Source organism: Denticeps clupeoides, chromosome 2 (genome assembly GCF_900700375.1).
Source record: "Denticeps clupeoides chromosome 2, fDenClu1.1, whole genome shotgun sequence".
NCBI classification, from domain to species: domain Eukaryota; kingdom Metazoa; phylum Chordata; class Actinopteri; order Clupeiformes; family Denticipitidae; genus Denticeps; species Denticeps clupeoides.
Window position 1 is genome coordinate 9,783,447 of NC_041708.1, and position 17,217 is coordinate 9,800,663.

General features: G+C 41.6%; 1 protein-coding gene across 1 annotated transcript; it reads right to left on the reverse strand.

Moving 5' to 3' along the window:
• Window positions 1–483: 483 nt before the first annotated feature.
• sfrp5 (secreted frizzled-related protein 5) lies at window positions 484–12,625 on the reverse strand. The gene is made up of 3 exons (XM_028969271.1): window positions 11,864–12,625; window positions 7,434–7,511; window positions 484–2,247 (listed from the first exon to the last, which is right to left on the reverse strand). Exons 1-3 carry the CDS (start codon window positions 12,396–12,398, stop codon window positions 1,919–1,921), a joined length of 942 nt encoding a protein of 313 aa, XP_028825104.1. The 5' UTR covers window positions 12,399–12,625; the 3' UTR covers window positions 484–1,918.
• Between the last annotated feature and the right edge of the window lie 4,592 nt (window positions 12,626–17,217).

Genomic DNA, 17,217 nt, shown 5'->3' on the forward strand with positions numbered 1-17,217 from the left:
ATGATTCTGTATGATACACAGAACTTTCACACACTTCACCACAGCACAGACTACAGACTAGTGTTGAAGACAGGAGACACAGGGAACACCTTGCGATATGTGCTGGATGACAGCTCTGCTGAGTTCCGGATCACGCAGGATTAATATAGGGGAAACTTTTAGACATAACAGGCCAAACCTGTCACTCATCACACCGTGCATGATCCTTAACCATGCTGCAGGGTCCTAGGAAAGTATCCTGATCAAGGACCTACAACCCAGAAGTGAGAAGAGGACAATGGCAAGTGCACACCACATGATTGGGACATACCAGGAGGTTTGCAGCCACACACAGCACAACACGCAGACACAGACAAGGGAAGCACGGCCTGCCATATGAGGTATATGTGCAGATGTCTCAACGCAATACAAGTTTACACTAAACCATTTTAATTTTATGCTTTATTTATTTGTTTATTTACAAATTCATTTAAGACAAAAGTGTTGTATTTGTATATCATTTATTTCAGCAACATTGAACTCAGGGTTATGTCTGTAAGATTGGTTTTTAATAGCATAAATGTGTATTAGAGTCAAAAATAGGAGAAGGTTTTATAACAAAAGACACAGAAGACCTCACATGAGACATTTTCACCCAACAGATACACCTCAGTCGGTGTTCAGAGCTTCCTGCCAGTGATTCGATTGGTTATTTACTCAAGAACTGCAATTCCACTCCTGCCCTGTGGAGGTGCTGTGCTTTACAGAGATCATACGGCACCTCAATTTACTCTAACTGTGACATTTCTTCAGTGAGCCGATATCCAACTGGAATGTTTTCATGTTCCACCATATTAAGCCCTTTGGTATTAGTTGCATCCAATTCTAGGTCATTTTATGTCGCTATCGTTTGACTGAAGAAAGTGAAAAACTGAAGTAATGTTGTTTGTTAATAGCAGCTAAAAATTTGTAATTTTATACCCCAAACTTTTAAACCCCCTATTCAGGTTTTCACATCATTCCCCAGAATGGTGGCTAACGCAGTAAACACCACAAATGTGAATTCTCTACATTCAGTGAGTTCAGCTGTCTGTTGAATCAACTAAGTTTGAGTTCCACCTCCAACTCAAGCAGCCATTTGTCAGCCTTATTATCAATATGATAGAATCATACTAAATGTTCAAATTTGGGAAAATTCCACTGGCAAGACAGGTACTGGCCACAAAACAAAACGTTTTTCAACTGATTTCAAATTGAATTTTATCTGAATTTCTACAATACAATATTTTTTCTGTTGAGGGAAACAAATGTGCAAACATACAAACCCCCTGCAAAATTGCAATATTATGTAGACTGTGCAGATTTTCCCACTTTGTAATCCACAGCGAAAACCATTATTTTACTTTACAAAAAAAAAGTATCTACAAATAAAAAACTAATTAGCACTACATCCATTCTTTCCATGGGGATTTACATCAATATATTCACTTTCCTTTATTTTAACAAATTTATTTTAACCAAACAATTTGTTTGTGTTATTCTCCCTTTTTTTCCAATAACTTCACTGACTCCATCAAGAATCAGAATTAAGAATCACTTTTTCCACAATGCTTCACATCCACTCAAATCTGTAGTCTGTTGATGAGCATACTGTAAGTGTACAAAAGTAATTTTACTTTGTTAAATATAAAAACAGTTGTCTGTATTCAAATAGCAAAGCAGTGAGGATGATGTATTACATGTGAAAATAAGTTGGCATGGTGGACCAGTGGACACCAAGACACTCTTCTTATTGGTATTTTAGTCCACAGGAGTTTTCTTTTTTTCGTTATTAGTAAACGCCTGCATGGAAATCTTGACATTCTGATGAGCAAAAGTGGTGGGATGGCTGTTGTTTAGGGTGGTGGTGTCGGTAGACAACACAGTGTTGGTTAGCCCATCACTGGAACACCGTGTGGTAGGTTGGGCATTGGTGGGACTTCATGTATTTAACGGCAAACTTGAGCTCCTTGCTCTTCTTGTCCCACTTGTGGATGGACATGATCAGCAGTTGCTGGTCCACTCTGCGGCCCATGATGAGGAAGCTGCTGCTCAGGCTGTCCAGCTGTGAACATGGGCAGTTAGCGCCATTCTTTATGTACAGGGTCAACTTCTTCAGGTCCTTCTTGCGCAGAACCCCCATCTTTAGGACCTTCTTTTTCTTTTGTGCAGCCAAGAGCTTACGGTCCCCCTTCTCTTTCTTCACTTCTTTAATCTTCATTTTGAGTACTGAGAGAGACAGAGAGTATAGTCAGATTAGTTATTAGCACTAACATCTCCTTGATTTATTTGGATATAAAAAGAAATGCTTGTACTGTAATGCTTCTCAGCAGTGAAGAAGGCAGCCTTGGTAGCATGAAATATTTCTGCACATGTGCAGAACAGATCAACACTCAGCATGACTGGTGCTAGCAGTGCAGAAAAAAAAAATCAATGTATTTATTTATAAAAATTGGAACACATTAACCCATTCATCTTCAGAACTGTGATCTTAGTTCGATGAACCAGGAACAGCAGGGGCACAATTTTCAAACTGGCACTAAGATCAGCATCACGTGCCATGTTGTTGGCCTTGTTTGCTACTTTTAGGTCAAAGGCTTCCTCAGTGTTTACATAAGGTTTAAAACATCCGAAATGTAGTCTGTGAGAGAGCTGTCCATCATCCGACTCCTCCCAATTCTAAACACTATTAAATATTATGTTCTAAGTCACAGAAATAATTAGCCAGCAACAAATAAGGTAGTTTGTCCTCTTCAAGACACAGAACTACCAAGTGGTCCTTTCTTGTTTATTGTATGTATGTATGTATGTATGTATGTATGTAAATCCATTGGGAATGTCCCCCAATGCCACAAACAGTCCCTTTGCAGCCATTGCGCCCCCAAAAGTTCCCCTCTACTCGTTTGGTTTGTTTGCTCTTGTTCGTGCAGAAGGACATTCACACACTCAGCGGAAGATGCGCTGAAGGCTGTGAGGATTGTGCAGAGCGCCGGCGTGTTTTACGTCTCCCAGGAGCGACATGATTCACTGGTCCACAGCCCGAGTGGCACCCACCCAGCGGAGCAGACACGCTCTCGAAACGCTTCAAACCCACATGCAAGCAGACGATCAGCAGCCTAAAAATCCTCACTTTGTTCCTTCCCAGTCTCACTCTCACTCACTATGTTTTTCTATCATTCTCAGGTTTTATGTTTACACAAATCCCTCTTCCTCTGGGAAGAATTTTGCGAGGCTCACATCAAATAGACGAGTATGACAAAACGAAAATCCCGAAGGTTTAAAAGTATGCAACGAACATCCATTTTCCTTCGGATCTGTGCAGTTTCAAGCACCCTTGACCATTGTTTGAACATAAAGCCAGGTCTGTTTCACCACAAAATGGCATCATTCCTCTGTAACAGAGGAAGATCATTATTTACCAAGGTGACAAGCGCAATTCTCCAGCATGGTTCTCCAAGGATGCATTTTTGACAGTGCTTCAGTGCATTTCAAGATAAAAAATTTGACGCTCTGCGAAGGCTCAAAGGAATTACATTTTGAGGTGAGGCTTCTGCTGTGACATATACACCAAACACAGATGACTGGACTGGGCAAAATGTATTTATTGATTCCCAGTTTGCCCAACTGAATCATGGCTTAGTATGGACAAAATGATTAAGAAATTGTTACTGTTTCTCAGACAAGAACAAATATTTTTACTTTTCTACACTCCATTAACCAGGCATAACAATAGTTCAGCTATTGTTGGCCGAACAGCTAAATTTATCATGTAGATGAAATGCTAGGACTAGGACTAGAACTAGGAAACTAGGACTGAATAGGAATAGGAGTTTAAGAATCACAGGTTGTGTCTTGATTTTTTTCTCATTTGACTTGCATTGTCACTATTCACAATATTAATTAACTGCCAAGATGTGGGGCAGTCTCTTTAGAGGCATAGTTTCAGTGAATGTAGAAATAAATGGAATTATATAAAGCTTTGGGCTAGCAAAGGCTGTGATGTCATCTGATAATAATCGACATTCAAAATCTTCAATTCATCTTCAAGTCTGGATTGCCAAAAATGTCTACCTGGTTTGAGACCTCGGTTCAATTTTGTAGCTATGGTAAGAATAGAATTGATTCTCCCAATGCGTGTTGGGTTCTTTTCAGAGAGCTTTTCTGTCAAACTGTTGCCTTGGACTCCTTGAATGTTTCAGCTCAAGCGCACACAATGACCAAAAACTGACAATGGTGTTGTAAAAACCACACAAATATAGTGGAATTGAATTGGGGTAAGGAAAATTCTTTGAGGAAGAGCTGCTTGTGTTTGTGATGTCATTGCATACCTTCACAGATACAATGCAAAACTGTTAATGCTATCAATGCAGAAAATGGTACACCGAAGCATATATGTGCATATATGTGCAGGCTGAAATGAAAACCATGTCAGCGTACTGATGACATATTACCAAATGTTAAACTGAGCCGTATTACATTAATATTGTGAAAATGTATTAAAAAAAAAGATATATTTTAAATTCTAACATAAAACTTATATTGTTCAAAGATTGAAACACACCTTGTTAAAATGTTTCTCGTTTTGAGCAAAGGCAAACTTTGACGCTACGGTTTCATTGATTTGTTCAAAACTGTTCACAAATTGGAAAGTTGTCAATCAAATGTTACAAATCTTTCAAACAATCTTTTGCCTTGGAAATGACCTTGCCCATGAGCTCTGCACGCTCCAGCAAGGTGTATGCAGTTCTTGACATCGATTCAAAAATTGGCATAACACACCTTTACCTTGCATTGGGACCAACCAAGATGTGAAATAAAAATTTTTAACAGAAACTTATTACGTGTTATGTTAGCATGAAAAAAAAAACAGAAAAGTAACAACACCTTTTAAGAACAATAAGTTTTTATATGATTTCTGTTTTTCTTTTAGGGGCATGGCAGTAGTAAGTTTCAGTACAAAACATCCCCATATGAAGCCTAATTCAATGAAATAGGCTAAACAATATAACTGATGGTTGTATTTCTCTCAAGACCAATGACACACTGAAGAAATATCCCAGGGCAATACAGGGAAATAGCATGCTATGCCCAAAATGATGTGACATCGCTCTGTTTTGGCCAAGGAAACTAAAGCTTTAGCACTGGCTACATCGCCGTGTGAGAGCTAGTCTGGGCAACGTCGCAGTGACAAGCCGAACCTGTGCTTTTAAACAAGAGCTCTGGTAAATTGTGGGTGGTGTGAGTGTTTGTGGGAAGGAAGAGAAAAGCCAGGCAGTGAGTGTGTCACTCGGCGGAGAGAAAGCGTCCCTGTGTGCTGGTTTGATTCATTAATGGGCCGACTGGACCCATCAGAGCTTATGCACAGGAAATACTCTCATGCTAAATCAACCCAAGATGTATGAAATATGAGGCAGGTTCCCCCCAAAGGCTAATGAACCCATATCATTGCAGATTGTCTTGGGCAAATGCTGCTTGCCGCTGTTTCATGTGCTCCATATCTATCTCTGAATAATTCTTTTAGGTCCAATTATAGAGTATAAATAAAGTTAAAATGTTAAAATATTGCCATCTGGTAATATCAATAGCAGAAAAATGCTAGTATTTTAAAACTAAAACTGGATTGAACAATTCTTTCCCCCTTTGGTTCCCCTTAATTCTACCTGGGGCTTTCACCCAATGGGATGGAAAGAGCACCTAAACGTTGGCATTTATGTAATGCTAATCTGAGATTTATTGAGAGAGTCTAATTGAGCAGCAAGCGATGGCCTTTGGGGGTGAACAATCAAATTCTCGACAATTAGCAAGAAAAACAAAGGCAAGGAAGACTTCCAGACATAACAATACTCATATGATCATTTATAACAGCTAAAATAATAAAATCAGAAAAAATGTATTATTATTAATAATAGTTCTTGGTGTCCAAATAAAGCGAACTGTTGATTATGACCAATAGCTTAAACTTACTTCACTTGTGCCCATAAAATGTAATGAATATAGAATAAACATAATTTGTAGATTTTTCTCACGATGCTGAGCTGACGTTCACTGTCTTTACTTGGCATTGGGGGTTTTGTTCCCAGTGCAAAAACACCTAAAGAGTCAATCTGCCTGTCACTGAGAGAGGGTCTGTCCCCCTGTGAAGGATCGTGGGGAATGTGTGTTTTGACCCATGTGAAGATGGTGACCCTGAGGTCAGGAGAAACAGACGTTACATGGTGTCCGTTCATTTGTTTCTGGAACAAATGCACTGGACCGACTCAGAGGTTTCCACAGAGGAGCTTTTGTGGGCTCTGCTCTTGTTCACAGGGAAGAAGTTCGTTAAGACCAGTGCTCTGCATTCAGATGTAGACGTTACTGTGACAAAATCACGTTTTCACTTTTACCTGACCATTTTTACCAGAACATTTACAATTACAAACCAAAATTCTGACTACTCATTTAGTTGTAGTAGAACCCAATTAACCTGTACAAAAAACCAACATGAAAAAGCCTAGTTGTCACTAAACTCTTAGACAAAAACGTTAATAGTACAAATTAATTAGTACAAAACTGAACTGTTTCATCTAAAAAGCTTAAGAACCCGGATTTGACTGTCAGGGTAACGTCAAGTTGCAGACACCCCCGTGGGAAATATGGAAACGTTTTTTCTCTGTAAATAAAATCTGAGGGACGGGCATATTTGTGTAACAGAGATATGTGGAATTTGGGCAGTCAGTTGTCTCGCTTCTCAACATGTTGGTGAGGGTCATTTGGTCTCCCTTATCAAAACAATCAAGGTTAGGGGAGAGCGTGTCCATCTGTAACAGAGCTCCGTAGGGCTTGGTTACGCCCCCTAGCCCCCCCTCCCCTCACCAGTGCCACTTTCACATGATGTTGTGGCAAGTGCTGTCAATTGATACATCTTTAGTTTTGCTTGCATATGTTAGAGAAAGTGCAGTGATTTTAAAGCTGGCAAACTAAGTGCTGTAAACGTTCTCGCTGGAGTTCAAATAGACACGATGGACAATTGAGAACTAATTAGTTGAGCATGTTGAAACCCAATGTAAGAGGTAAGCTACACAGCTCATCGAAATTATTCAGTCATAGTCTTGCAATTTGTTTGGCTCAGAGTCTGTTTCAGTGAATCCTTTCAGTGTAACAAAATCGAATATGAACAATGGGTAGGAGAGTAGGAACAATGAAAAGGCACCAAATTGGAAGCTTGTTTTCTAGCACCATGTTAGGAACCAGTGCTATGGCCCCGTTCGTTCTGCACATTTACTGCATTGGTCACTCGTCTTTCCCTTGGGACTTTCCATATTTTGACTCAGATCCCCAATTTGTCCACCTCAATTACAAACAGTTCAAATGTGTGGAAGTGCCTTCTGAGTGTTCATGGCTAACTGTGTCCAGGTTTCACAGAGCATGTTACTCACCGAAGTCACTTGCGCAGAAATGCTCCATGATGGTGTCGGCTTTGAGCTCGTTGTCACATGGAGGGCAGACCTTAGAAACTGCAGAGAAAATGAGATGTTGTAATTTTCATCATATTTCGGCTTTGCTGTCGCAATGTCTTCATCATCATCATCATCATGGCATAATTCACTTTCAGTGTTCAGCAGTCCACTGTTATGAAGCTTCATGACGTTTCATGGCTTTGACACGCGTTGTGAAAAGCACCATCAGTGTACAAAATATCTCAGCTTAGGGGCAAGTGTGTGTGTGTGTGTGTGTGTGTGTGTGTGTGTGAAAGAGAGTGGGAGTGTGTGAGCCCGCCATCTATTGGAGAGTGGTATGTCAGTCTAAATACCATAGACACACATACACACACACTTGCCCCTAAGCTGAGATCAAGGGTTATCATCTAGCCCTTAGCTCCACCCCCATCCTGATGAAGAAGAGGTTAAAGGTTGGCATGCCTTAGCTCTCAGGGTCACATCTCAATGCACACAGTCTGACTGTTCTACCAGCCTTAATGTGTGTATACCCACACACACTCTCTCGTGCTCCTATGCCCACACAAGTACATATGTACACGTTATGACACTGACATCCTTTCTGTCAGCATGATGTATAGTATAGTGCAAGCTGACGGATCTCTTATTATGGGTTTTTCATGAACGGAGATCAAAACTATGAAATAACGGGAATTTAGTAAACAAACATGCAGTAAACAAAGCAAAATTATTAGATGTTTTATGCTTTTCAGAGTAGAGAGTATTTTAATAGACTGGCATGGAGATTTTATTTATTTATTTATTTATTTATTCATTATGTGGTGTTTTTGTGTGTGTGTGTGTGTGTGGCTTCCAGAGCCTGTTTTGGTGTGTGTCAGGAGAATACATTCCAAACACACCATGCTCTGCCGTCCTACATTGGCCCGACACTCATCTCTACTCCATCTCCTCTCTCTCCTGCTCATACACACACAGGGTGAAATGCCAGCTACTTTTCCCATCCAGAACTGAACTTTAACACTGTGGTGAATGCTTCTCTGCTGAACAGGGAGAGGGGAGATGGCTATCTGTGATGTTCCAAGCGGATACTATCTGATGTCCTGTTGTTTCTGTTCATCCTGGAATAACAGTGACCCTGCCCCTATTCCAAAACAGAACCCCCTGCAGCAAGTTATTCCTGGACAACGTTACTGAAGTTATTCCTGAAGTTACCAGAGGACAGGCCTGCGGGCGCGCCACTCACTCCGCTTCACACCTGAAACAGCACTGTCATTCCGTGCAATTAAACTGGATCCCTCTCCTAAATTACAGCAGACATTCATTTCTTCAGAGAGGAAAGTGGATTCCCTCCTGACATGCACGCAGGGGGATATTTTCAAGGTGCAAAATGAGAAATAGCATATTTTTTTTTGCTTTTTAATTTACAATTAATTATACGGTGAACTGGGACCTTGCACTCAGTGTTTCCTGATTCAGAGGATTTGAGTTTGAGGGATTGCAGTTAAATACTTTTGTGTGTGTTTTAGTATGTTTGATGCTCGAACAAGGACATCTGACAATATTGCGTATGCTGTTTTGAGCATGTGACGTATTGAAGCATCCAGAATGAGGAAGATAACTGTCAATCATCACTAGACGCCTTTCCTGTTTGTATCTGTTTATTCCCATAGACAGTGAAGATGTATTTCATGTGATATTGGCAAACACCACAGCACTTTGACAGAGCCCATGACGTTCAGCACGTGTGCGCATGTTGCTGCTCATCTTCCAAGGGCAGGAGATCCCTGTTCAGACCATGTGCAGGTCGTAATTTTACGGCTCATTTGACCTCTTTAAGTTACGAGCAGCAACACCATCTGACATAAAACATTACCGGGGCTGGGGCTGCAACACGGCATATGATTTATGTCAGCGTTCCCCACATCTGTATAACCGCACAACTTTCGCAGACGGCGGAGGCCTCAAAGACACCCACCCCCTTCCTCCCCAGCCTACCGGCGCTCCCCCGGGCATTCTAAAACCAGCAGGCTTCTTGCGTCTTATTAATAAATCAAATGTACTCGAGATGAAGAAAAAGTGAAAAAGCCAGCGAGCGAGCGCCGTGCTGGCACACTTTCAACTCATTTAATCTGGAACCCCGCTGAGCCCCTCGCCTTCTCCTCGCCGTCCGTTTTCCTAGGGCCTTTGTGCCGCTTCCTTTGGCCGCGATCAGGAAAATAAAAAGGAGCGATGTGCCGATAACAGGACATTTCTCCCGATGCCTTGAACATCGCGGGGGCCGAAAAAGCACTGTTGGTTAAGGAAGAGCCTGAACGTCCTTACAAGCGAGGTTTTCCATGGAGCCTCCAGTGAGACTGGGTCAGCCTCTGCATCGTTGTAATTCATCGAGACGGATTTTTTTTAAGACTAAAATCTTTCAGACCTTCTCTCTACTGCTGAACAACTTTCTGATTAGTATTCAAATCCAATTTTTAAGGTCACTGAACTCGTTGAATATATCACAGCACTTATTTTTTGTTGGTTGTGCATTTTAGAATTTCTGTTTTGTGACATTTCCCTTGTCACTTCTCACTCATCGTGTAGTACGAACCCTTAACGACCCAAGTCATGGAGACTTTATGTGGTCTGGCTGTGTTCTACCTGTGTCCTACCTGTGGTTTCACAGGAAGACCAGCGCAAGACTCGTGGAACGAGGGAAAACCAGTCTCAAATCGAAATGAATGTGTTCCACTGCACATGTTTTTTTTATTAAAAAAAACTATATATATACATATATGTAAAACGCAAGGGGAAAAGGGACGTTTAACAAAAGTACAGGTAATTTAAAAGGAAAGTGAGAGGCCAGGTGTTCGGTACAGCTACACACACACATTTTCTGTGCAAGGATGTGTGAGTTGTATGTAACTCAGGAGATGTGAAATGAGACCCTGGCTGTCTGCAGGCTAAAGCAGAGCTATATGAAACTTAAATGAAGAGAATTGAATAATTTTCAGAATTTTTTCAGAAAAAAAAGCCCCCTCTACCCAGACATACCATGCATTTTCGAAGGTCATGTGACCAGTAAATTCCATTGCCATTTTAAAATTTCCATTTGCAGTTTTTTTCTTTTTTTGGTTTTCTCAAATGCCACCACATGGGGGCTTAAATATTTTTTTCTAAATTGTTGTGTTTCCACTAGACATATTTTATTTTTGCAATTTCAATGTGTGCAGTCTGAGTGTCCACGGAAACATGACTTCTGACACGGTTTGATAAGGATGCATGCTTTTCCAATGTCCAGTGCACCAGACGTTCACTTTTCCCAGACTTCCCATGGAGTCCTGGGCAAACCCCATAATCCCATTCTCCCCCTCAACACACACGCACTCATCGACTGCCATTTTTTCTTCCTTCCTCAGATGCTCCTGAAACCCCCCTTCTCATTTTCTCCCATTCTCACTAATTAGTAAACCGCCGTAATTGGCTGCCTGGGCTAACTGGCCATCTAACAAACGGGAATGAACAAAAAGGAAGGGGGGGGGTTAGGCCAGACTCGGCAGGGTTCACTCCCCTCCACATTCCACAACAGATTTTTCTCTCTCTCTCTTTCTCTCTCTCTCTTGCTCCCTCTCTCTTTTAAAAAAGTGAAAGCCCATTGGTGCGCTTGAATGCTGAATACAGTCCCTCCACTTTATTTTCTGTAAGTGTTCTGTAAGCTTTGCGGCTGCAGGAACGGGTCTCTCTCCTTTTACCTAAGCATGCCAGATTTAGCGTCCATGTCCGCGACTGTAAAAGAACGTTTTAAATGCAGAAGGATACACTTCTTGCAAAGCAATGTTGCCATTGTTTCTTGCTAAAACTAAGTACTGTAGGGATGAAACAAGATCAATAAATAATCAGCTATCTGTCGTCTGATCGCCTGGTCAATAAGCTGCACAGGACAGGACTTTAACCCATTTCTGCAGCCGAGCCCCCCCCCCAGTAACACTCAATTATTTTTCTGTGACTCACAGAGTGACAAATGTTTGGGTGGTGCATGGCCCGGGAATCTTAAATTACAGTAAATAGAAATATATGTATTCAGATTACATATATACGAAACACTGGTGAAAAGTCATATTGTTTATTAATGACCACCATGCACATCCACCTGTGGGATTTCTGAATTATTAAATGTTAATTGTAGAGTCACAGTTAAAATGTTTGACATACACTGATTTCCCCTTACTAACCCCCTTCCCTCTATCAGCGTATTTCATTGGTTTCAATTGTAGCAGATATATTCTATACTTTTGTCTTATTTTGCTGAAAAACTGCAAATGTGCTCAAGCTGTATTGTGTGCGTGTTAAATATTGTGATTACATATCACCGCTATGTGCACTGCGTCCCATGCATAGTTCAACCCTACATTCGATCGGGTGACCTTTACCTGGCGTCTGGGTGGCGTGGTTCCCGCTGAACTGGATGGGGATGCAGAGGTCGTTGTCGATGGGGAACTTCTCGCACTGCAGCATCTCGGGCCAGGGGAACCCGTAGGTCTCCATGACAGGAGCGCAGCTGTCTCGCACCGCCTCGCACAGCGAGCGGCAGGGGTAGATGGGCCGGTCCAGGCAGACGGGCGCGAACAGGGAGCACAGGAACACCTGCGTGTCGGCGTGGCAGCGCTTGGCCAGCAGGGGCACCCAGCTGCCGGCCTGCTGCCTCACCTCGGGCATGGTCTCGTGGTCCAGCAGGTTGGGCAGACGCATCTTCTTGTAGCCGACGCCGTAGCAGAGGCGCAGGTCCGACGGGATGTCCACGCACTGCGGCTGCTTGCTGTAGAAGCGGCCGCTGTTGTGGAAGTTGTCCGTCTGCCAGGTGTAGTAGTCGTACTCCTCCGAGGACGCTGAGCTGAGGAGGAGGGAGGCGGCCAGCAGCAGCGATAGCGCTCCACCCGATGACAGCACCTGTCTCTCCTGCCTCATGATGTCGCAAACACACACTTTGACCAAAATGAATGTCCGACCAGCAGCAATAAAGCAGACAACAGTCCCAGAATTAATCCTTTTTGGACGTTTTTAGAAGATACGACGCTTGGAGTGTTAGGTTGCCTCCAAGTTCTCGTGGCTTGTGTCCCTGTCTTACTCTCTGTTGAGCTGCAGTAATTCTGGGATGTCCTGCTCTACCCCTCTCTGCATAAAACTTCTGGATCTTTGGCTCCTGCAGACTCCAGCCACCCTGTCCGGCAGTTGTCCCCCCCCCCACCCCCCTACCTCCCACAGGCTCTCTCGAACCCTGTCTCGACCAATCCCAGTGAAGTGGGTGGGGTCCTGCCCTGAGCAGAACCACCTCTAAGGAGCTGTGACCCTCCCCCTTTTTTCTTCGTCCAACAGTTGGGGAGTCCGGGAGACCGTGCACAAAATGGGTAAAGTTTCCTGACTCCACGTTGCAGGTGGTCAGGTTAACTTAGTCTTGGTGCAGTGAGCTGCTAACGGCAGAGCGGGGGCCTGAATAAAGCCGAGTGTCTCTCTCTGTCTCTTCCTATCAGTCACACACATGAGGGGGCGGCCCTACGCCCAGGGGGGCCTAGACGTCCAAACTCTCAGGGGTGTCCGGCTGCACCCAGATTGTGCAAATATGGTTCTTTCATGTTATTAAACATCTTGCATGACCTATCTATACACGGAGCGAACATTAAAAAGTTTTATTAAGCACCAAGTTCTGAGCAGATCTGCTTATGTCATTAAACAGGAAACGCTATGTATGGTAAAAAAAAAGGTTATCTCACAAAAAGAGACATTTAACCATCTAATTAGTGCTTGGATGCGTGAAGACTGAATGTCCACAGTCCAAGGTTGGTTAATCAGCAGGCCGATGGGTTGTTCATCAGTGGAAACTGCTTTGAATTGGTGCTGATTGGCAGTAATTGTTGCTGAAGGGGTGGCCTGGTTAAAGGGGCATTTGATGCCATTTTGAAAAGCTTTCCGGAAAGAAAAGCTCATTAAGAATAATGTTAATGATGGACGATTCGGGAGTGATTTGTTCGGTGTAATTGTAAATATTTTTCCTTTCATTTAGAGCAAAGACTGTAGCTGTATTGATCCTGGTGTATGGCTAGACCAGATACACAATGATAAGAGATAGTGATACACTCACAACATGGATTACTAGTTGGATACAAAAAGGAAAACTGCTTTGCAAAGGGAGATGTGATAAGACTTGGAAATATTACCACAAACAACTGATTAAACCATTCAGTCTAGGAATGCATTCTAAAAGTGGATGTTATGGTCTTTTTTTTTAAACACTTTATTTTAATTGCAATGGAAATTATATTTTAGCTGTGTTTCTTTTCAAATATTAAATATATTAATATTACTTCCAATTTCAGGGTTAATTTAGCAAATTTCAGTTTTAACTCAATTATTCCTATATTAAATACAAAACGAAGCGAATATACCTACAAGGACATTCAGAAATGTTTATTACTATTTATATATATTTTTTTTATTCAAGCACACAAAATATGGCATAGCTGAAGAATCACACATGCACAACCCTTATCAATGTTCCATTCATTGTAGCCCCACAGACAACATGTAATCAACAGATATTACCAAATAACAAGTTAACATTAAAGTTTAGCTATTATAAAAAATCTAAAATGAACTCATGCAATGCTTAACAATACAAACCAATAAGTAATTATGGAAAGAAGGGCTCAATTTGCATACCAGCATATTAGAATGTGGCTTTTATTGTGAGTGTGTATGTTAAATCTGGGAAACAATAGCAAATTGCTTGCAAAATTACAACACATTTCTGAAATGTTGTAAATCATGACTTGACTCCACTTGGGTCAGCACGTCATGCTTCTAAAGTATCGCACATCTCAAACCTCTTTAATCACGTACAACATTCTGTGATGTCACCGTGTAAAATGATCTCCTGGGCATATTCTGCTAATGTGTGTGTGTGTGTGTGTGTGTGTGTGTGATATTAAGTCTCTTCACATTCTTCGCCAACCTCTTCATATTACAAAAAATGTTATAGTTCACCTAACCTGAGGGTTGATTACGTTAGCATGAGGCGATTAGTGCTTCTTCTGCTGTAATGTGAGGGGTGGAAACTGAAGTATTGTCTCTGGCAGCTATTCAGCTTCATATAGTTTTTTCTTTTTTGGGAGGTGGGCTGGTGGTGCTGGCGGTGGGGGCGCGATGTTTAGGCCGCCACTGTGACTGTGAGGTCTCCATGTGAGTGGTGCCTGGTCCCCCCTGCCGACTAAAAGGATTACTGTGCAGAGCTGTCAAAATGAGTGGCCAACTTTTTTTTTTTTTCCTCAAATCCTCTGCTCCCAGCGCTGCAGAAAACCAGCCATTTATTTACACTCTTAAGGTGCAGGTTTTCTTTCATTTCTTTAAATTGCAATCATTTTGTGTCCTGGTGTTTAATTCCATTGCCACAGGTAGAGGCAATAAAATCCCTTCTGTTTTAAATATCATTTGCATACATTTGCATAGAATTCACATTCTTCCCTCAAAAGGCCGATTGTTGGAAAAGAAAAGGTCCAATATAGGATAAAGCTAATCCATAATGCCTGTTCTGAAGGCCATCAGTTGTTCGTACATGTGTGCATGTGGTTTGCATCCATTTTGCACCCTAATGGTTTTACAATTTAATAAATCCCAAATCACAACTAAAAATTGCACAAACAAGTATTAAATGGTTTTGTTCATTTCTGTAACCTTGTTAAAATGGAAAACACAAGCATAAACTGAGTGTACAGTACATCTGGATAATGATCTAAGACCGTCATCATAGATTTACCACAGTGTGTCACAATGGTTCTGGCAGTCACTGAAACGACAAACATGATATAATTAGAGATGACCAAGCTGCATGAAATGAATAATTAACTCTGCATCTTTACTTTCATATATTTATATTTCATAAAAGAGGATGAAGACTATTGCTGTGGTGGCAGTTGTCATCTCAGATTGGCTGCCACCGTGAGGTGTCTGTACAGTCAATTAACACATTCTTCCAAATTAATATTTTTCCTAATAGGCACCTGCATTATGTACTCATTAGGTAGGTGCTGTCATTTATTGCATGTACCCATAATAGTAGTGTACATACATAAAATACACACAGAGCCAAAAGCTGCGAGAACCGAGGACATGGAGCAAACCTCAGCCAAGGCATTAGAACATCACTTGGACACTCAGCAGAAATTTGTTTTTCGACAGAGATCCTCCTTTTCTATCTGCTGCCAGCTACTTGGGCCACCATGGAAGGGTCACCAGCAAAAGGCGGCATCCAGAAGTCAGCCATGCTTGTGGCTTATCAGGCGCGGGCTGGATCGTGTCTCCTCCAATCAAAGGACTGCACTCTCAAAGGGGCCATTGAGAGGATCATGGTCATGCAGGAGAATTCAAAAGGACAGATGAGAGAATGGGCGACCGTGACGGATGAGAGGGGGATTGTCTTCTCCGGCTGGTGATGGTGGGGAGGTGTGGATTTTTTCGGGGATGGGCAGAGGGGGAGCCACAGGGGGTCTAAAACCTGATTGGACCGTGCACCTCTGTGTGTGAGCATGTTTGGATGGATGATGAATATGTAGGATTTGTGTGCACTGCTTGAGGAAGACGTGTGAGTTCAGTGAGGATGTGGGTGACAAAGTCAGCATTTTGTGCAGAAATTGTAATGTGGTGCTAGAATTCACACCACAAGTGTGTCTGTGTGTGCATGTGTTGTGCGCACGTGTAAGTAAGGTACACTGCAACGTGAAGTATGAAGTAAGAGGCAAACCCACCCTGTTCCTGTAAAAACCTCATTGGGCTAGAAACCATCAGCTGAGCTGTTTAAGCCTAGCCTAACAGTAAATTAACCCCGCTTTGATTCCAAATACCAGGTAACACAGGGATTGTTGCCTTATTCTGTGTTTTAAATGGAAGTCACCACTGCATGTAGTGTAAGGATTTATAAAAGATTTATAAAAGGAACGCTAGTGAATAATTATCTTTTAGAATAAAATAAATGTGGTGTACATTTTATTTTCTAACATGCCTAATTTAAACTCCACATTTACCATTGAGTCATTTAGAAATACAAGTAATCAGTTGTAGCTTACTGAGTACTGTTTTAAAGACTAATCGGAATGCTGGTCGCAAATCTGATATTGTGCCATCTATGGATATTGTGTTTTCAAATATAAGACAACACTTTTTCATTTTATAAAAGTGTTATATTTGGGCCGGAACAGCAGTTAACAGATTAAAAAAAGGTGTAAAAACCTCACATAATTATTAGCATTAGATATGTCTCAACAAAGCAATTATTAGACATTTAGATAATTATTGATTTGCTGTAGATTGTACCTACATTTAATGTACCTTAACCTACATTAAAATGTCTTTTCCAATAAACTTGACATTTTCTTTCAGAGCCATTATTAATGTAGTACTGTTTTAAAATCCCTACTATGGATCTGATCTGTTTAAGAAATATGCTTTCTGACAATAATATTTGATTTGAGACAGATGTGTTGTCAGGCTTTTTTTTTTTTAAATAATAATAATAAAAAAATACAGTACAGCCCCGCTTCGACAGTGTGTGAGCTTATGTCTCACTCTCTCTTTCTCTCTCTCTCTTTCTCTCTCTCTCTCTCACACATGCACACACACACACACACGCACACTCACCATCATTCTGCTCTGGTAAACATGAGAAGTGTTGAAACATACGCTCCTATTTACACTTCGCAAATTCCACATTTTCCCAAGTGCGCCTGTGTTGGCTAGA